The sequence below is a fragment of the Falco cherrug genome, chromosome 4, assembly GCF_023634085.1.
Source record: "Falco cherrug isolate bFalChe1 chromosome 4, bFalChe1.pri, whole genome shotgun sequence".
In the NCBI taxonomy this organism is placed as follows: Eukaryota; Metazoa; Chordata; class Aves; order Falconiformes; family Falconidae; genus Falco; species Falco cherrug.
Window position 1 is genome coordinate 69,116,374 of NC_073700.1, and position 21,629 is coordinate 69,138,002.

The 21,629-nt window shown below is 40.9% G+C and overlaps 1 protein-coding gene across 6 annotated transcripts in view; it reads right to left on the reverse strand.

Moving 5' to 3' along the window:
- MYO3A (myosin IIIA) overlaps positions 1–18,479 on the reverse strand; it is a 126,892-nt gene extending 108,413 nt beyond the window's left edge. For 4 of the 6 annotated variants that reach the window (XM_055709360.1, XM_055709359.1, XM_055709358.1 and 1 more), the window contains exons 1-3: positions 14,689–14,826; positions 5,570–5,752; positions 1,270–1,404 (exon numbers count right to left, since the gene is read on the reverse strand). In XM_055709360.1, coding sequence (XP_055565335.1) covers positions 1,270–1,404; positions 5,570–5,737 — 303 coding nt within the window. In that variant the 5' untranslated portion in view covers positions 5,738–5,752; positions 14,689–14,826. Of the gene's footprint in view, positions 1–1,269; positions 1,405–5,569; positions 5,753–14,688; positions 14,827–15,154; positions 15,217–18,166 lie in introns of those variants that run through there. The other 2 variants (XM_055709356.1, XM_055709357.1) reach the window with 2 other exon arrangements.
- Positions 18,480–21,629: the final 3,150 nt, after the last annotated feature.

The following is a 21,629-nucleotide window of genomic DNA, read 5'->3' on the forward strand; positions in this document are numbered from 1 at the left end:
ATGTGTATCTATGCATACACACTCCAATCCACTGCATTCATGGATCTACATGTGCAGTGACAGAAAGCATCCAAGACACACACTCCATACTAGCACTTGCACACATACAGCTTGATATGCAAAGAGTAAATATAAAACTTGTATTCCAGATGTAGGCTTGTATTTTTCACTTTAGAAAACAAATCTATGTGAAATATAAAAATTAAAATATAAACATTTGACTGTTTTCCTCATTGTCTGTTCCATCCTGGCTGTTTGGCACCCACCCTTTAGAGGCCAGAAGTTTCACAGATGGAGTTTTAAATGCCCAGCAGACACAACAGAAGCTATATTTTCAAATATGCTCACTGCACAAAGAGCTGACATCTTTTGATGTCAGTCTAACCTAATAATTTATCATGGAATTCCAATGCAAAATATTCTTAAAAACATCTTCCCAATGCAAGTCAGAAGAATGTGGAAAAGCTTTTAGAATTTAAGCATTTTTAGAGCTTATTTCCAGGATTAACATTGTATCATTGAGATATTTGGCATGAGATTTGTGTTCACTTAGCTAAAAAATCATAAAATACAACCGATGCTTCAATCTCAACCTTATCAAACACTGATCAAACATCAGCAAGAGCCCTGCAATCAAGCTCTTTACTCTTAGATTAGTCAAAACTGAAGACTGAAACACATGAATTACAGGCCTCACCTAGATTAGTCAAAACTGAAGACTGAAACACATGAATTACAGGCCTCACCTTGCTCTGACTCTGAGGAAATTCTGCTGCTTTCAACAGTATTTGAGCAGTAGCCTATTTTTATTGGCTTATTTATCTATTTATGCATTTACTTGCACAAAAAAAAGCAATTCAATTAATTTCTATAATTTCATTTAGGAAAAAAAAATCATCACAGTGATTTCTTTAACTGTTATGTCATATCTTAGTCATATTTAAAGAAATGCTACCAAAGGAAGATTCCCATAACAAGCTTATCAGCAGAGAAAGATTTTAGGTCACAAATCCCATTAAGTCAGTCCTATTAGAATTTATATCTTAATTCTGAAGGCATAGCTCTATCAGTATAATATCAAAATAAGAATGCTGAACTCACGAGCAGACCATTAATTCAGAACGCTGAGAAGACTAAGCAACAGCATTTATCAGTTCACATACAACCACTCTAAAAAAAACATCAAATTACTTGCATCTCATTCACTGAGTTAATTCTCAACACAGCAATGCCAACTGGAAGAAAAGTCTATTTTTCTGAATTACTTACCTCAAGAACTAGCCAAAGCTGGTCTCCGTTTTTCACATCTTTCTTATAGTACATGCCGTAGAATTTGACTACATTAGGATGATCAGAGAGTGCTTTCAAAATGTTATACTCTGCTTCAATTTCTTCATCAATATCCTAGTGTCACAAATGAGGAATACATAGCGGTTAATAAATAAATAGTGATAACCATTTAAAAAACCCAACACACAGCATTTTCTGGCTATTCAAATGTCGTTTGAAAAAAGAAAAAGAAAAAAACCAGAACACGAATGTACCATCTGCAGGGTTACAAAACTTGATTCTCATTACTCAATACAAAAGAGTCATCTGTTTTTTACTTGGTCTTCACCAGTTTCAGCTGATGAACACAAGGGGTATGACAGAGTAGCCCTGAGGAGAATGGGGAAGAAGCATTTCAAGGCAAAGCCAGTGCAATCCAGAAGTGGGTAGGTATGCAGATGCCTCGGGATGTCACATGTTACTTCTCTAATCTCAAGGGTATCCCCAGCTAGAGATGGTGCAGCTGGAATTACCTCTCTACCCCTCTGTGCACGAACGAGTACAACTGCAACCACATCTTACTCATTTATCATCTTACTTTCTAGAATCATTTGGATTTTTTTCTCATTTTCTATCATAGAAATTGGTGACATCCATGATCTCTCTGGCTTCTCCTACCGAGCTATGAGTTATGGCTTTTTGTCAGTCTTTCATTACAGACTTTGGGTTTCCTACACAGCGAGGGAAATCCATTTGGAGGTGAGAAGGCAAATTTTGCCAACACATGTACCAGGAGCCATGCAAACCCTTTCAGATCAAACATGGATGGTAGCAACAGTGGGCACTCAATGACTCGGGTAACCCTTTCCACATATGCATGGTATTGCTCACTGAGGGACTCCATCAAACTGCGTTTCAGTCATGCTGAGAAAATATTCAATCCATCCTGACCACATGTTAACATATTTGTTTCCAGATTTAAACATTTTTAATACAATTTGCTATTTACACGCACCCAAAAAGAAATAGAAATGAAAAATTAATTCTAGAGGAAGGCTACCTATGAAGTCTGCTATCCATATGAATGCATTTCTTATCAGTGAAAAGCACCTACTCTGTGCTGAAAACCTGTCTCACCACTGCAAACAGAAGTGACCCTGGCAGAGAAAAGGGATGCTTTGTATTCCCAATGAATGTCACTCCTCATTTTGTTCACCAGTCATCTATCTGCCCCTAAGAGGCCTTTGCTTACTTGTTTCTTATACAGGTATCTCCAACACTAAATCATGTTCCCCATATTAGCCTTTTGTCTTGAGGTCAGCCTGACTGGTGTCAAAGAACTCTGCCTGTCAGGAACTGGGCCATCAAACTCTCATACTGAGATTACAAGAATAAGTCTTCTCACAAGGAAGGGCTTTAGAGACTTTTTAATTGAAGTAGGCAAAAAATAGTAGAAGTTTTCCTCCTCTTTCAAAAAAATGAGGAAGTCACTTTAAGTTAATTTTCCCATAAGCACAATGCAGAATACAGCCAATAAACAAAGAGATGCAAAGAAGGAAGAAAGAACCAATGTACTGAGGGTGGCAGAGGAAGGAAAGGGAAAGAGTGGAAGATAAGAAGTGATGAAGAGAGAAAATGCATCTGGCAAAAACAAAGGACAGATCAAAAGGGAAAAAAAACAAAACAAACAAAAACCCAACCAAACCCCAGAGAGTTGAAAGCCAAAAAACTATACACAAAATGTACAATAGCGCTGACTGCCTTGGGGAAACTGGAAGAGAATTAGCCCACTGTCCTACTGTGATTTAATAGAGGCTTCCATCTCCTGAGGGGTACTCAGATTTTATGAGATTTTTACTATTTAAGGAGAAATGAAAAGAGAGAGAATGAAATGAATAGAATATTCATTCTGTGTATACTAAAAAAAAAAAAATTTATATTCCTCTGTATTTTATAAAAGAAGAAAACTTGAAATATTTGTTTGAATTTAACATATTTATCTGCATAACAGTACCTCTTCTAGAAATGGTAGAGGGAATATTTTCATGTGAACTTAGACACAAGATAACTTGGCTAAGAACCCTAAATTACAATGGTATTTACTTACAGCCCTGAGGACAAGACTGAGCACATTCTCAGTTCCAGCTTCATATATTCTCATCTCAACACCTTCACTTTCCTGTTGCAGTTTCAAAAAGCTGAGCTGTTATTCAACACAAAGAATCTAAGAGCTCTAAAGGATTAAACATGAAATGCTTATTTCAGTCTCACACCACCCATGATTATGTAGTTTCCCAGTTAAATCAAGTGATATAAACCCACATTTTTCTGCTTCTTTTTTCAGTCCACCTCTCAGGTGGCACAATTCTGAGACCATCTTCAAAGAAAAAAAAAAGTAAAATAAAGAAGTAAACACAGTATCTTTTTCTTCATTGCAATGGCTCCCTCTGCAGCCATCAATAATACTTTCAGTTTAAACAAAAAGAACTCGTTTATTGCTTTCACCCTATTTCTAATAGAGGGTTGCCATTTTAACAGTAACATGAAGGCACAGCAGCTACTCCAGACGTCCTGTAAATAGCAGGGGGAAAAGAACAGTATTCTTAGAACAAAAAGAAGAATATAATTAGTTAAAAAGATTTAAGTCTTGGAGTGTGATGTTGACTGTATAACTTCCATTTCTTCATTAAAATAATTTATCTGTTTTCATCAGTTATACCTTTTCCCTTCTTCAGTTTCTTATGTTGCATCTTTATCCATAGTATTTCTTCCGTCTTTACATTCTACTCCCTTATCTCCTACTTGAAACTATTTCTCTTTCCTCTAGCATCAGCTTTAGTACCTCTTCTTTCTTCCTGTCATCATCCTTTTACCTCTTCCTACAACTTCCAAAGTGTACACAACGTTAAAAGTTTCCCTGATGCCTTCAATAATCCCTGCAATAGTCAGCTGCCACTTAAGAATCATTCCCGAACACTTGTGAAACAGATGAAAGCAGAAGCTTTTCCTGCCACACAGGCATTTAGATATACACCAACTGCAAGGAAGTCCTGCCTATTCATTGTAAGCACAAGAACCTTGTTTACAGAAAGCAGCAGAGTCAAAAACAGAGTTTCCAATGCATTTGAATTCATCAAGATCCTTATCAGTTGGCTGCAAATCATGTTTATTTTGAGAGAGGTACTGAGATGAGCCTCCTTTTGTTGCTTTGAAAGAATGCTGAAATAAAAAGCAGATCAGCAAGAAACACAGCAAAGGTAATGCAAAAAATATTTTCACAAACACATTTCATGGATTTACAGACCATGGAATCATAATTTGAGACTAGGTGATACACAGGGGTATACAGAGCCCTGCGTGGCTGTGCAGCTCCAGACCTGCAACGTTTCACACAGCACAGCATTCCCTTCCATTCCTGCCCAGAGGTCTGGGAATGGAAGCATGTGCCTCACAATCCTATACCGGGAGTGAAAAAAGATGAGTTCAAAGGAGCTACCTGAAACAAGAAGAGCTCCTTGTCCACGTTTTGCGGGTTACTGTTCTCAAGAAAAATCCCAAGCCACAGGCAGCACCACTGAAGTCAGCGGGGTAGCCTTTACAAACCAGACTAATGTTCCTCCTTACTCTCTGACCATTAATCTGCCACCCAACAAATGTCAGTTAGAGAACAAAAGCATACTCTACAACATAATAATTCCACCTCCCAGACACCTGGTGCTTTGTGTGTAGGAGCTATTGCCTTTGCATTTTCCATTTGAAAAGATGGATTCCTCTGTGATATCTATGTATTTTGGCACATTCTGAAAACACAGAACCAACAATAACAATAAAGTGTGCTATTTTATTTTTAAAGTATCATTCATAGCATGTAACTCAGCTAAAAGCATGTACTCAAAATAGATGCTTGAAGGTACATCTAAAGTACTTACAAGTATATAACTTTCTTACTGGCTATTACATTAAAAAAGAAAAGGAAAAGAACAACAGTAAAAATAGAAGCTAAGACTCCTGGTACTGAAAAGGAAAATAATCAGCTCTGCTTCTGAAAGTACGAGATAAACAAGGGGTAACTAGAAATAAAAGTAACAAAGTTGAGGTATACTTCTGACTTCTACCATATGCAACCACTTCCAAGATCCCTTACAGTATGAAAAATGCATTGATAGCTAGCCTGATACTTAGCAGGTTGAAGCAGCTTATTTCACTATCACTTCTAATGCTCTACCAAGATTAAAAGAAAAGAAATACTACATAAATTCACTTACAATTAAATAAGCACAAAGTAATTTAAGTAGCTTACGTGAACAGGATCCAAAATTTTGACTGCTGCTTTGCTGCCATTTTTCTTATTTAACACCTTGAACACTTTTCCATATGTTCCTTTCCCAATAGTCTCAATTATTTCCCAGGTATCTGAAGGATCAGGAAAGCTATCAAATATTATTGTTTTCCCAGTCAACGGAAGCATCTCAAATGATGGCTCCTAGAAAAAAAGAGATTTCAACCTTTACTCAACAAGTGGCTAACAGCAGTTGGTTTCCTACAAACACGAGACACACACATACCAGTCTCAAGCACTAGAAATGTTCTTGCATGTAGTGTGCATGCACTGAAAGCATAATGAACAAGAAATCCTCCACTTAATACAGGTATGTGCAGCCAACACAGTATCAAATGAAAGGAAATCCAAATAATAATTTGACCTAATTTCAGGCTTGAGTGAAATCAGTAGAAACTTTCCCATGCACTCCAATGAAACTATAATGTCACTCAGATTTTTTGAGGGGCAGGGGAACGGGAGTAAAGTTCATAAAATCCAAAAGAATTTGGCTCCATTACCAAGAATCAAGCAAGAAAGGAAAAAAAAATATATATCCTCAAAACAAGACACGTTAAATAGCAGCATTAAGCTCATTCAAACTTTTGCAGCAAGTGGTCAATTTTATAATCCTACTTTTACCATTTGGTCTTTTATACAGATTTTGTAAGGCCAAGCACATCAAAGTGGCAGATCTTTTCACAGCATCACGGTCTGCTGATGACCAAGCATTCAGAGTCATGGAAAACGTGTTTACTGATGTACATTCATTAACAACTGCTTTACATATTGTAAAGGAAACACCTTTTACAATGACGGAATTGTATCCATCGCTGACCAGGTTACACCTATGCCCTGGTTAATGCTGGATACAATTCACTTATAGATACACGCCTTCATAGTGACTAACTATCCAGCAGCTACAGTGGTGAAAAGAAACCACACACAGACAACAAAACAGAAACCCCACCTTTACCCATTGTTAAAAACAGCCAAAACCACTGTAGAAATGTGTTAAATAATACATTCTCATATTCTTAATTGTAGAGCCAAGACTGAAAAAGAGAAGGGGCTGGGAAGAGGATAGACTTAAGCCCTTACCAAGTAAGCAAGCTGTAAGTAAGTGAGCCAGCAACTGAGTGCTTGAGGCCTTCCTGAGCACAATATGTAGTAAATGAGACAGGTTTGGAGAGTAATTTTCACACACCCTTTAAAAAAAAATTTATATTATACTTTATCAACAGACTACAGCATAATTATTCTTGGATTTTTTTTATGCCAACAGCACAAATCTACACACATAAAAGCATTTTATGTGATATTACTCCAGTGACAGAAATTGCACCGTGATACCTTACTGCTTTTTTAATAATGAAGAGAATGGCTTCAATTTCAGTTTCATCCATGCCATACTAGCCATACTTTCTTTATTCATCTCTTATTCGTATAACCATGCATATCCCACTAGACATGGAGCACATACACCATCCAGAAGCAAGTGAAATGGACTGCTATACAAACATATGTTGTACCAGCTCCTTCAATTATCTGACACGACTACTGGCACACGATGTGTATTCAGACTAATTTTCTACTGGATAATACAAGCTTGCCTGGGGAACACAGTGCTGAGGATTCTTCCCATCATTTTGCTCGTGGTTGATTAGCTCACTGAGGAGTGAGAACACAGGGGTTTTTTCTCTCTCCCCCCAAGGCCTTTTTTTTTAAAAAAAAAAATATAAATTACTATTACCAACTTCTATACCTGCTCATGCAGCCAAGTGGTGAAATACCCTAACACCAGGAAACCTGCAATCTGCAGCAGTCTGTTGTGTACTGAGGATTGCAACTAGTACTGGCCCAACACCTTGATCTCGAGGTCTCTGGGAACAAAATGACCCAATTTTACCTGCTACAATGAAATCTCCCTTAAAACAAGCCCAGGTTAAGGTCAAAGAAAAGACAGAGGATCAAGATCCAAAGACATGTAGCTGTAATATGTAACTCCTCAAATTTCCATTCTACATTTAACATTTGCTTTTTCCTTCTGTCCAGCCCTCTCCCTGGGATTCATGTAGACACAACTCAGCCAGGACAGAGCAAGCAGTCTCTTCCTAAGGTATTACCTTTCCACCTTATGCCTAGTATTTATCCATAGCTTGGTAGCTTCACCACTTCCAGGCAAGGCCATTTCTTCCTCAGAAAATGAACACGAGCGAGTTACAACCTTTTCTTTTTTCACTTTCTTTTTCTTCTGCCTATAATATAGTGCTCAAATACAATTGTTCTGTGGTGGTTTTTTAGTCACTGTATATATACATATACAATTTTTTTGTAATTAGCTCATAATTGGGACTATCCAAAATAATAACCAAACTGGGGATGATAAAATGATTAGGATTAATAATCCCAAACCCCTGCTTTGAGGGATTCAACAACGATGGAATTTAAAAATTTCTTTAGTTGAGCTTTAGTTTTTAGAATTGAGGTTAACCATTTGCTTAAAGTTTTACTGGATACTCAATGCATAACCAGTGATTTACTGGGAGAAAACAAAGTAGAGAGCGATCAATGGATGCCTTCGTAAGAACAGATGTCCAAATCATACTGGATCTGTCTGTGTACAAATTATTTTCTACAGAATATGTAGTTTTCCATCAGAATCTAGGGCCTGCTGTGTCCCACATTACAAGAATACAAGCAACAGCCTGGGACCCAGGCAGCTTACAGCAGGAGATATTCAGAAGTTAAAGAAAGGAAGACTCATTTCCTCCCCTTCAAAGAGCACTTAAGATGCAGGAATGCAAAGACCAGCTTCACATGTTTAGCCCGTGCCACAGCCAAGCAGGGAACTGATAACCTTGACTCTTCAAACATACCCTTAAGCAAAGGCCCACACCTCCATGCACAGGTTTTACAGCAAGTAGAACACCGTAAGAACACGCACATCAAAACCTGCAGATTCAGACAGCTCCCCAGGCTTCGTTAACTTTCTAAACATTAACAGAACACAGCTGAAATTCATTGACTCCCAGTATCAATTGCTTATTTGTCTCTGGAGACTGGTACAAGAAGAACTGTTAAAAGGGCTGTGGAAACATGACCCTGCAGGTACTATTTGGCTACCAGAAAAGAGAGAGGCACTTCATATACATGCATTTTCCTCTGCAAATCACATCAGTTGCACATCATCTTGTCTTAAGAAAAGTCACCACAAACTTAACAATAATGCATACAATAGCTGTTGCATTCAGTTCAATAATTTGAGTGCTATTCCAGAATGAATTATTCACCCTAATCCTTTGTCTTTTGATTTACAGCTTCAAAATCATAACTTGAATGAGCTGTATTGAACATCATATTTTCTCATTTCCAGTATGTTTAAGAACAAGCCCCTGCAGATAAATTGTTTAGCTTCTACTTCTATTATTAAAAATATTAAATAGAATGATTTCAAGTGTTCTGTTCTGGGTGATGAATAATGTTTTATTACATCTCAGTGAAGTTGAGAAAGCTGATAATGATTTAACCTCATATTTCAGCAATAAACTGGGCTGTCTGTGGAATAAGTCTGGATGCCCAAACAACTGGGTAATTTATCATATCCCTCACCATTAAAAATTTACTTCAAAAAAACAACTTACAACTTAGTCCAGACTTCTGAGCTAGGAACGTACCCTTGAACCTCTATAAAAACCCTTTAAAATACTTCTAGTGTGCTCACTAGAACTCACACCAGCTCACGCAAATTCTGTTCAGATTTTGGCTAACACTGCTCCTGCTAAGGCGTGATGTACGCTGGGAGCAGCGTCTTTAGGTCAAAGTAAAAGCAACTGGTTGGCAGGACAGGCAGCCAGAAAGAGCTAAAGCACTATTACCACCTGCAAGCTGCTGACTCCTGCAGCCTCTATCTTTTGTCTGGAAGTTTCCTCAGAATCTGCTAATTTAGGGAAATGGTATAGGCCAATTCTCCAAGCTGGAAGGTGTAAACATCAGCTTACCCAAAAAGCTTCTGAAGCAAATTCAGACACAGCTGGGCTGCTCTTTGGTGTGATACAGGGGACGCCTGCATGTTGATGGAGGAGGAAGGACTAAGCACCCTCACTCTTTGGGAGTTATGGGTCATAAGTTATCAACCCTTTCAACTTGAATGGTGAATAAGTGAATTCACGTGACAGACCAGTCTGGGCAAAAGGGGATTGAGCTCCTGTTTGTTGTATTTGTTTGCTGTATTTCTTAAAGAGCTCAGGAAATAAAGCACAGAGCATCTTGTCCTGTAAACCAGAGAGATCCCAATGGCCACAATGATTAAATTCAGGGTATGTGGGGCAGAAAAAAATAGTTTTGGAGTCCCAAGACAACAAGCCAATGTGGTTGGGTTTTTTGGTTGTTTTGTAGGTTTTATTCCTCTAAGAGGGGGATCTAGTGTCAGTTATAAGAACAAACTGGGTGAGAATTCTTATGAGCCTGCCCTATGTGACTTTTTGCTTCCTATGTCACATTAAACATATACACCCTATGCAGCAGACCTCAAGTTGCATACTGGAGATACCCAGAAAGAGCATCATAGAATCATTCAGGATGGAAAAACCCTTTAAGATCACCAAGTCCGACCATTAACTAGTACTGCCAAGTCCGCCACTAAACCATGTCCCTAAGACACCCTGTTCAGCATCAATGCTGGTAGATCACTGCATTCTCCATCATTTTCAGTACCTGGCTCACTTGGAGACAGAAGGGGAAAGGGCAGCCTACTGAAGAACACCGTATATCTCCTGTGGACTACCTGATTGCTGCAAAGGTAACTCAGTGAAGCACTTTTCCACACCCGAAACTTAAGACACATACCAACTGCACAGTCAAAGGCTTTATGGTCAAGGCCACAGAGCATTACAAACAATAGTCAAGTGGAAACAAGCAACAGGCTGGGTTGCAAGTATAAAGGAACCTGAATATCTCATGGACCATTACATGTAAAACCAATAATTATTATTACTGTTTCATACTACCTACATTTGCAACTTCTTTCTAAACTTTTCCATGCAATAGTTTCTGAGTGGACCACCATCTCACTTGGATGAAAGCATATTCATTTCCTCTATAAGGAGCTGATAAAACAAGAGAGGCACCTTGCCTCATGTCTTTCATCCTTCTCCGTAAAGGAGCCTACATGATTAGCAAAGCAGATACCTGTTCATACATGCCTAAAATGAATCCAGTATCTTGTCTCCTGGCTACCAAAATCTGCTGGTCTTGAAAGTCAGAACCAGGACCTCATTGGTTCCGTTCAAAACACACCTACTGTGGTCATCTTTGAACTCTTCTATCATCTGTCCATACCACTCTCTCCTTCCCATTGCAAACACTAACCAGACAGCTTCTGCACATATACTGCCCTGTAATTTGCCAGACATCTTCACATGTGTCACAGGAAGCGGATGTCAGGAGCCAGCAACACTAGCTTACATTGTCTATTGGGTCTGTTACCTCTGAGAAAGTGAAATTTGCACTGCTTCAGATTCTGAAACTTAAACCTCTTGCCTAACGGATGCCAGAAAAATAATCACCCTAAAAAGAAAAAAAAAAAAAAAAAAAGAAAAAAGAAATTGCAGGCAACGTTCATATAGATACTGCTGAGGCTTGTTGTATGAAAGAAAAAAATCCTTCTTGCCTCACTTTTTCGCCACCTGATGCCTTTACCCAATATCTAGTTTAGAAGCTCTTTGGTCTGGTACTGATCACAAGGCACAGTGGGGTCTTGAAATACTTAATGCAATAGCACAATAAAAATCCCACAACACATTCCCTCTTATTTCATGACTTTATGCCACACTGACAAGTACTTAATAACAAAGTTAAAGGCTACTGCATGGAATTCTTAAGACAAGCCAAGAGCATGAGGCTACAATATGCCGTTACCATACTACCACGTAGCATATTCTGGATAATGCTCAAATAATTTGATTGTTCAACCATGAATATGGATTGCAGCACAGTTCCTGAGCTAGGATAAATGTAGCTATAATGAGCCATTTATGCAGCATACTATCTCATGCGTCATTCAAAGAATAAGTTTTCCTCTGGAAATTCCACTACCACCCCCACTTAATTCCGGGGGATATTTGGCTTCTGATTTTGATGATGATACAACCTGTATCTGAATGGCAACGATAATCAAATCTAAGCTCAGTGTGAGCAGATTATCTAGTTTGACAATGAGTTAGAAACAAGTGTTTAGAACACAACTGTTTGTTGGATTTTTTTACTTCATTTGTCAAAAGCTGAATACAATTAACATCATAATTTCACTCTAAACCAACAACAAATAATAGTTTTGCATGATTACATTAACTTTTGTACTATCTGTGTGTCTATCTGAATTATCCTCTTTAACTGTATATCAGTTTGCTTACTACTTTCTACTCTACGCAACCCTCAGTGTTCTCCCAGAACTGAACAATTGTCTGTCTCATCTGCAAGAAACTTCCCAGAGGGGAGAAAGAAAAAATCTCTTTAGCCCCAACTATGGTAGATGAAGAATAGAAATCAACAACCTTGTCTAACAGCCAGACCACTTCTTTCACTGTTGTGTGCTTACACAAGTAAGAAAGACAAAGCGCTTACATTCACCTAACTTGATAGGTGTACAATACACCTATTGGAACCTAAGATAGATACTATAATCCCATTTCAGTCAGTCAAAGCAATCCAAAATAGATTTATCTGACCTGGTTAGCATCTACCTTAGCATAAGAAGACTTGCTCTCCAGACTGTTGTTTATACTGGCCAAGTTTCCATTGACTACAACAGGAACCCAGTCATGCAGCTTCAGGTATAGACATGTTAGGTGAAATGAACCCTATCCTACTTAACTGCTGGAAACAAAGAGTTACAGTTTGACAGCTGACAAAATTAGTATCAGCTCCATGCTACAGCCAGGCAAACTGCAAGCCACCCACATCTCATCACCTGAAAGCTGGCAGGCAACTTGGACATAGTCTGATGACGCACAGAAAAGGCAAGAACCATGCAATGACATTGCTAAGCAAAGTCTGAACCCAATGACCAAACCCTAAATTAATGTAAATGCAGAAATAAGTGGTTACTTTAAAGCATTTGGAGCCAAGGATTGGTGATAAATTTAGCTTAATCACAGATAATGTATTTCCTGGGCACAATTCAAAGCATGTATGTTAATCTTAGGGCTGCTCAAGGAAAAAATTCATCTATTTTTGAGGGCACTTTTTAGTGTTCACTCTCTGAAGAGCTGGGTAAATGCTGCTTTTGTTTCTAAAAACATTTTTCCTCTTTGCTGACTGTTTTCCAGCAACAATTTTCCCAACAAAGCAAGACAGCTTTCAGAGAAACTTGATGCCTCTGGACTCCTCGACCTCTGTAAAACTTCTACATGCAGTAGAGAAACAGTACTGTATGGTATCAGCACCTGATCTCCTATTGATAAATGCATATTGGGTGTCGGCACTGACATTTCATCTGCTGATTATTATTCAGCTAATCCTGACATCTTGACTTGCTGCAGACTGAACTGGCCAGCCCCGCTCGTGGAAGGCTCCAGCTCCTTGCTCTCTGAATGTTCTCAGAGGGCACTGCTGGAAAAGATCTACATCAGTGTTAGGTTCCACCTTGGTTTTCTTCCATTCCCCTCCACGTCCCACAACAGTAAGAGTCCTACTGCACGCTGAGGTTTACAGTTCTCAGGAAACTCCGTTGGAGGAGGATTGTTTTTAAGCAACAGTGGCTATAAACATTCAATCTCATCCCATGCATAGGGGCTACCTACTGGATGACAATCCTGCAGAGCTCAAACATAACATCAGTACAGGATCCCAGTTTTTTGAAGCCAACCTTTAGTGATCAGAAGAGGGTATGAAAAGAACATGGAAACAAAAGTTAAATTATTGTAATGAACTCTGAAAGCTCTGATATTTTCAAAAGAAATGAGACCTAAAAATTTCTGTGGCAATGGCCATCCAACAGAAAATACTTACACAGGGGCATTACAACTATGAAAACATGATTAATAATGGAAGGGGGAATGGTTCATTATCAACTTGTATTTGGACCTCATGCCATCAGAAATAATGAACTGACATTAGCAAACCATGAACTGAATCATATCTAACTCATTTTGCTGCTCCCAGAAAGGGAGGCATTGCAAGTGATGAGAATAATTTTTCAATGTCTACACATTAGATCAATGTATTAGCAAAGGCCTCCACTTTCAAAGCTAAAGCATCGCTTGATTTTCCTATTTTAACACAGTAAAACTTTATAAGGCCATAAAAATCAATATGGTGCAATCTCACTCACTTGCTGTTTCTCAGAACTTCTAACAGTGGCGAAGTGGCAACTCAAAATTAATTTAGGAGCTATACCAATGGGCTTTGACAGGGCTTGAAATTAAGGCGATATAGTCATTTGATGGCAAGACAAGGCAGGCAGTAGAGACGACAGGCAAATCTGCTAGCACTGAACTCCAGCAGGCAAAAAGTGACGGAGTACGAGTGTATTTTGGGATGCTGTGGGCACGGCAAGCGGTGACACGCGCCTCGCCGAGGCCCACGGCTCTCCAGGCCTGCGCGTCCCCCGGGCGGCAGTGCCTGCCCCGCGCTGCCAGCGCCGCTGGTGCCACACACGGAGCCGCCCGGGCGCCCCTGCTCAGGGCCCTACACACCTTCCTCACACAGAAACCCAGAGGGGACGGGGAGAGCGAGGAGCACAAACAACCCGGATTCACCCCGGGGCCAGAACCAGAGAGCCCAGCGGCCGGGGCCCGGCCACCCCGCGCCCTCCACACGCCGGCCGGCGCCGGGGCCCCCCAGCCCCGCGCAGCGCCGCTCGCAGGCCGCGCACCCCGGCCCCGCCCGCCCACGGGGGCTGCCGGCGACGGGAGGCACCGGCCCGGCCCGCCGCGCCACCCCCGGGGGCCGGGCCGCCCCGCAGCCCCTTGGCGAGGCGTGGCCGCCGGGTAGCGCGGCCCCCTGCGTAGCGCGGTGGCGGCGGAGCTGCCCGGCAGGCACCCGGCCCCGGGACCCCCCGTCCTGCCCTGCCCTGCCCTGCCCGCCCGTCCCGGGATTACCCGCAGCGAAACCTCCGGTCCTCGCAGCGCCAGCCCCGCCTGGAGCCGCGCCACCTCCGGCAACCGCGCCTCGGGTGCGCCGCCCTCCTCCTCCTCCTCCGGACGGCCGCGGCCGGCCGCAGTCCCGCCTCGGGGTCAGCGGCGGATGAGCGCTTTGCCCCGCTAATCCCCCGCAAGCGCCGGCAAAGCCGTCAGGGCTCGGCCCGCCCCAGGCAGGGCGCGGCGGGGGGCGCCGGGGCGGCCCGGCCTCCCTCCCGGCGGGGCAACGGGCTGCGGGGGGGGCAGCCGAGGCACCGGCCCGCGGGCCACCACCAACCTGCGATGCGGGCCGGCTGCGTCTCGAGCGGGGCCGCGCCGCCGCCGCCTGAGCCACCCGACGGCGATCGCGCCGCACCTGCCGCCCGGGGATGGGATCGCGCCGTCGGGGGATCCAGGGGATCCCGCCGCCCGGGGAATCGCGACGAACCTGCCAGCCGGGGATCGCCCGGGGAGCCCGCGGACTCGGCTCACGGGAGCTGTGAATGGCGGCCCCGGGGCTGCCGGCGGCCGTGCACCCTGCCTAAACCTAATGGACTTAACCTGAGCCGCTAAAAATAATTGAGATCTGCTGCGTGCACAGGGCTCACGTTATTACACCGCAGAGAGACCAATATGCAGCAGCAACGCAACTTAAGCATAATACACAATAGCAGGGTGAAGTTGCAAGCCAAAGTACTCAGACATTGGGAAATGGATGAATTCTATCAGTATAGCTCCTAAATGATATGTGAGCCAGGCTTTATTTATGCTTTTTTTGGAGGGCCACAGCCACTGCAAAGAAGCTGAACTTAATCAGCAACAGGGAGCTTGGGCCTCCATTGGAGACTTCTGCTGTTGCGTTGAGTTTGTCTCCTTCCATTTTCCTAGTAACATTTGAATGTTTTATGTTTTCAGACAAGTTTGACAGTAGGGAAGTTGTTTCAGAGCTATACATTTTCTACGTCTTTCACGAAAGCGTAATAGAGACCAGGTAGTTCATGGCCAAGGTAGAGACCAGGATGGCCTTTCCATGGGAATATATCTGTGATGGGAAAGGTGGCTTATCCCATCCCAAGACATCAAAGACATGATGTGGATAAGAAGACTTAGAAAATTCATCACTAGGGGAAAATCAGTAGAGATTTCTATATTCTTAAATGCCAAAGTAAACAGCCACAAGCCAGGTATTTGTAAGCACAAGAGGCCTCCTTAATTCCCTTCCTCAAAGTACTATTTATTTACTGTATAAAAAATGTTAACATATTCAGACTGTGCACAGCATTACGCACATAGGAATTTATGAGGGAAAGTTTAAGATGCCATATAGTCTTTATTAACTCCTTTCATGGCTGGCTGCTCTGTCTCTTTATAGCCACTCCTCCTCCCCTGGATGAGACCCTGTAAAAATACAAATTGAGCTTCCTAGTTTTATTATCCCATTTTATTAATTGGGGTTAGGAGCACTAGCAGAATAGGGCCTCAGTTGCAAAAACATCGGTATTTTTTAGGCCTGAATTGCTATGTGAGCAACATTGTGCAAAGGTTCCCCCTCCATGAGCAAAGCTCTCACTGACTTCAGTTGTGCTTATGAGTGCCCAGCACCTTTAGGCAGTGTGTCTGGATGGATGGCAGGTCACATGCAGAAGCATGATAGTCTAATCCTCTGATCATGCAGAAGCTTGACCAGAGTGCACCGTGAAAAAAGGTTAGAAGCCTTTCTGGGAGCTCAGGTACAAAAATGGGATGGTGGACACCCACACCTCTCTTCCCAAGCAGAGCTGGCACGCATCCCAAGCCTGGAACAAGGAGCTGAGAAAAGCTTAGACACAACCTTAGGAGCCAGAAAAGACAGTAACTTCAGTGATTGGTTCATATACCCCCTTCCACTTCTAGCAGTGCTGTCTTAAAACAAAACCACTGCTGCCCATCTTGTCTGCTTCCCAGTATCTGTGTGCCAAAGTCACTGTCCCTTAGCACTGAAGAACTGAAATTCCCTGTGAGCTCTCCCTTTTCTGTCAAAGGGGCCCTCAAAGGCAAAAATCCATGATGTGACTCAGCTAACTGAATACATTTGGAGTGTTGTACACACTTTTGTCTCCTGCATTAATTAATTATTCAGGTGAACTGGTCTGTGAAATTCCCCCAAACTAGTATCTGCTTCATTTAGATGATCCTGAATGATGTGTAAGTAATGACAGTCTGTTGTGGAAAGGATCCTAGTTTAAACCAGTGAAAGTCACAACCAGCCTCTGAGGCCTATAAAGGCAGGCACTGTTCAAACAAACAGGCAGCCTCAGCCCTGAGTGACAGTCTACATGCCAAATAGACACTGACTGTGCTGGAAAACTTCGACACAAAGTGATTAAGTGACTTTCTGTGTCATGCAGCCCAGCCACACTTCTCCTTTCCCTTCATTTTCACTCCCTGTTTCTCCATCTCAACATGCCTTGGCTTTTGCTCCTCTTTTTTCCCAAAAATTTACTGCTTTGCTTTTCTATAGGAAGCTTTCCAGATGAGATTTTGAAGTTCCTTTGGGAACATGGGTATATGCTCCCCTTTCCCTCAAATAAAGTTGAAATAATTGAGGACAAGTATTATGTATTGATAACGTCTAGATACATATTAAAAGACAAGTGTGATCATCTCCAGCTGTACCTGTGTGAGGTTAAGTTGCACTTAATGCCATGAGAGAGCGTCTGTACTACGCTACCTTTTTAACAGATTGCGATTAGATTGGTTTCAGTCTCTCCCCTTGCCTTTCAACATACTTTTAAACTTTGTTAGAAATACTGTGTGTAAATCTGAAAACTGATTTTAAATTACTATGGAAGAAGTGTGAAAGCAATATGAACCTTTCAAAGCATCTGCAACATTAGATCACACTAGACAACTGCTTATAGAATAAATCTTACTCTTCATTGTAATATAATGGACCAGAAGCATACATAAGTAGAATGGACCTCTTTTACTTCAGAGCTGGAAAACTCAGACTTTTACGTTCTTAGCAGCTTCTAATGACAAAAAGAAAAAAAAAGTTCTTGTGATTAAGGCACCAAATTAAGACTATAATTTATTTAATAAAATATTTCCTGTATTGTGAAAGTCCTTACCACATCCAAATAAAGTCAGAATCCTGCTGTGCTGGACACTGCAGACCCCCCTACAAAAAGAGGTCCTCCTGCTCCTGCTAGGTTCTGAATCCTAGGCAGAGCTCAGCTGTGGAGGGCTTGTGTGACCTAGGGCATATGCTCCCTCTTTTAATCTTGTTTCTTTCCTTTATAATTGAGCTTTTAATGCTGTTCTACCCGGGAGGAGGTGTTTTGATGGCTAATTATGTACATATGCAAATAACAAGTGACGCACAAAAAGATCAGCAGGTATATAAATTATAACAAGACAATAAACAAACATGTTTAACTAGCAGAAGAGAGACAACCACTGTAAGAATTAAAGAACTTACCTCTCTGGGGGACTGCTTTTTGACCTCTCTGGCTGCTTAACTGAGCACAGCCTGTAGCAAATATGAGGAACTCCTCCCCTTTTGGTGTTTATTACAGAGAAACAATACTTCCTGCGACACCCGAGTAAATATCCTCTAGGAAAACCACCACAGAGTTTGTCTACCACTAGCTTAATAATCCTTTGATCATAAATACCATCCACCACAATGAATAACCAGGCATGCCCAAAAGCATACTTCATTTATTGAATGCATAGATTTCTCTGAAGAAACCCTGAGCTTTGCCCGATATTTTCTTTAGTTGATCAAAAGAGCTCCGTAACCCCTTTTGAAGGTCTTAGATGTGTGATCCTTGTAATCACATTTAAGGGGCTGGTTAGCTCAGGAGATTGTTAATAGGATACAAAACCTTTCACATCCAACCCAGATCAGTGCAGATGAAAAGTTGTGACTATTTAACAGCTCTTTCATCTCCTGTGACCTAACCCAGTTCCTAAAGGAGAAATGTATGTATTATTTTAAGTTTACAGAATGTGGTTTTCAGGCTTTTTCAACTGCACATGTAATACAGAACATTTGACAAACAGGTAAATAATTAAAAAGCTCAGTGGCAATTAATGAATCCAATTAAAACTGCAATCAAAAGAATTTTGAAAATTCCCACTCCAAAACTACCTTCATAGTCTCAACAAGCAAGGATTATAGTAATCAAAAAGCAGGAATTGCTGGAAAGTAGGAGTGATTTAGAAAACTGACAGTTCACTGCAATTTCCTTGTATCAGTCCCTGTCATCAGACCCAGGAGCTGCACATCTAGCACAGAAGTATTGCCTTTGAATGGTGATAGCCTAACTCACACTTACTCAGTCATACCCAGCAGGAAAAAAACAAACAAGCAAGCAAGCAAACATATGCAAGGCATTGTGTTGGAATTTCACAGCTGTTTCTACTTGACAGGGTTTGAGGTAGCAAATTTTTAGGAGTTTGCCAGTGGTTTTAGGGGGTTGCAGGTGGGTTTTTTTCCATCTAAGAAAGTCTTAAGTCAGACCCAATTCGAACTCATGTCTCAAACTAGATTTTTTAAAAAATGCTCTGAAGTTATTTTCTTTTTTCTTTAAATAAAGTATCAGGAAAAGAGGTATTGGAAAACTGGGAATATGAAACTTTTCACAATTGTTCAAAAAATAATCACATAGGAGGTCAGGGGCCAAGTGGTAACTGCAGAGAAGATCTGTGCTACAAAATGGCTTCTAGCGTCCACAGTTACTTAGAGAGCGTACTTATCCCTTCCTTGGAATGCACTGATCACCAAAATGACCTTAAAGGATTTTGCTTACGTGCAATGATGTGAACTAATAAGGTGCTGGGACATCTGAGGAGTGCTGCTTTTTGCATGCCCGGGTATAATGTGAGGTGCTAATCTTGAAAACATGCAGATAAAGATCTGGGGTTGTACTACTGCCATTTCCAAGTGTGCACAACAGATCCATCAAAGTCCTGAAGCTGGCTTGAAAATTGTGGGATTGAAAAACTAAACTAAGCAATAAACACCAGTCACGTGGTAATATGGGTCATGTGGCTCATCTTCTTAATACATCAGTTTCCCTACTAACTGCTTAGATATTCCAGGTTTGGCACTTTATATTCTTTCGCAAATTATTTTTGAATCAGTTGTATGGAGGGTCTTATTTATATCCTGGAGTAACAGTGCCTATGTTATGCACAATCCAAGTGAACAAAAATATATTCTATATAAACTGGGTATTTCTTTACAGTTGTATTTCTCCATAGCCCCTGAAGTTTTAGGTAATCAGACTGGCACTAAGAAAAATACCCATTAAACAAATATCACCATTAACATTACTAAACAAAATGTACTTTGTTACATAAATAGGACTGTCAACTAGTGAACTATAAGCAGCATCAAGGTCTTGATAATTCAAGCAGTCAAACTGATGTTTGGTGTCTACATCTAGTTATCGTCTGTACTGCTCTGGTATGTACTTAAGGAAAGCTGAAAAGACCTTTAGCTAAAAAAACCAAAAGATATACAGCAGAATCTTTCTGTAAGATTATTTCTACTTTTTTTCCACCCTGAATTAAAATAAGACCTAAAGCCCAGAAGTTGTTTAGTGTAGAGGCTCATACATAATATATATGTGTGCAGCATGTTGCATCCAGTCTCTGCGTTCATTGCATTCCAGGTGCTGCCATTTAACCATGTTTATTAATGGAGCAAATAGAGGTCTTTTTATATCAGGTGATAAAAGAAGGCTAAGTGTTGAGCAAGTGTGTCTTCTCTTCTGCCTCTGAAGGGGTCACAGCGCACAAATGGAAGTGTCAGCCAGGAATGATAGATGGCATTTTGTATGAGTGAAAAGGAGAGAGATTTAGTCTTGATCAGCAGCCAGAACACATACATTTCTGTACAGAAAGTTGCACGTGGGTCTGCCTGACCAGTAGGTGTCCAAATCTCTCACTCACTTTTCTTCTACCTGACCTGATTGTTTCAATCAGCCTTGGCTAGTGCAGAAGATTCTCCACATTCACACCTCCCACAAACACCCATCACAGCTCTTTATAAAGTTAAATTTCAGGCACTAAAGACATTATGGTTTACATAAGACCACTTCTCTCAAGACTGAATCAGTTCCAGCGGCCCTCACAAGAGTCACAGGGCACCAGCTCCTTAATCTGTGGATTAACTGGACATTAAGGTTACCATTGGGAAAAATGAAGCTTCTAATCCTCATAATATATAAAGGACTGTAAAATTTAATCTACATATTCAGGAATAAGATAGAAAAGTGTGATAAGCAAGAAATTTCATGAGTTTTATTTTGCTATGCTTTCATTTTTAATACCATACTTTTGTAAAGCCAATATAATGATTTTGAAGGGGTATGACTTGTGAAGTTTGGAAGCTTGAGGCTGGAAGTACTCAAATAACTATTCTTGGACAATTTCAAGTTTGGAATATCTCATAATATGCAGAATACTTCCAAAAGATACACAGAAAGTTTCAAGTGTTCTTTTTTTGCTCATTTTTTTCCTATTTTACACTGTTTCAGACATACCAGGAGCTTGCTGTCAGTGTAGATCATCCTTGCCTTGGAGCCAGAGGTAACAAGCACAGTGCCAGACTTCACAAACTTCACAGATCTACACTTCATTAATCCCAAACAGTTGCAAAATAATAAACAAATAGATAAACCCTAGAAAATTCTCTTTTTCTTTCAGGCAAAAAGGACAGGTTGTTTGTATCACGCTAGGCTGAAAAGAAGAATGACAGTGTAATCTGAGAATAACCTGAAAAGTTTGTTTAGTTGTTTTTCTCCATTATTCAGCTGGTACTATTACGAATTCCTCAGCCTCCTAATTTGGAGGCACACCACAAATGAGTCTTGTAAACAGTTTCCTATTCATGAGTCTGTCGTTAAGCTCTGAGGATGTTCCAAAGATAG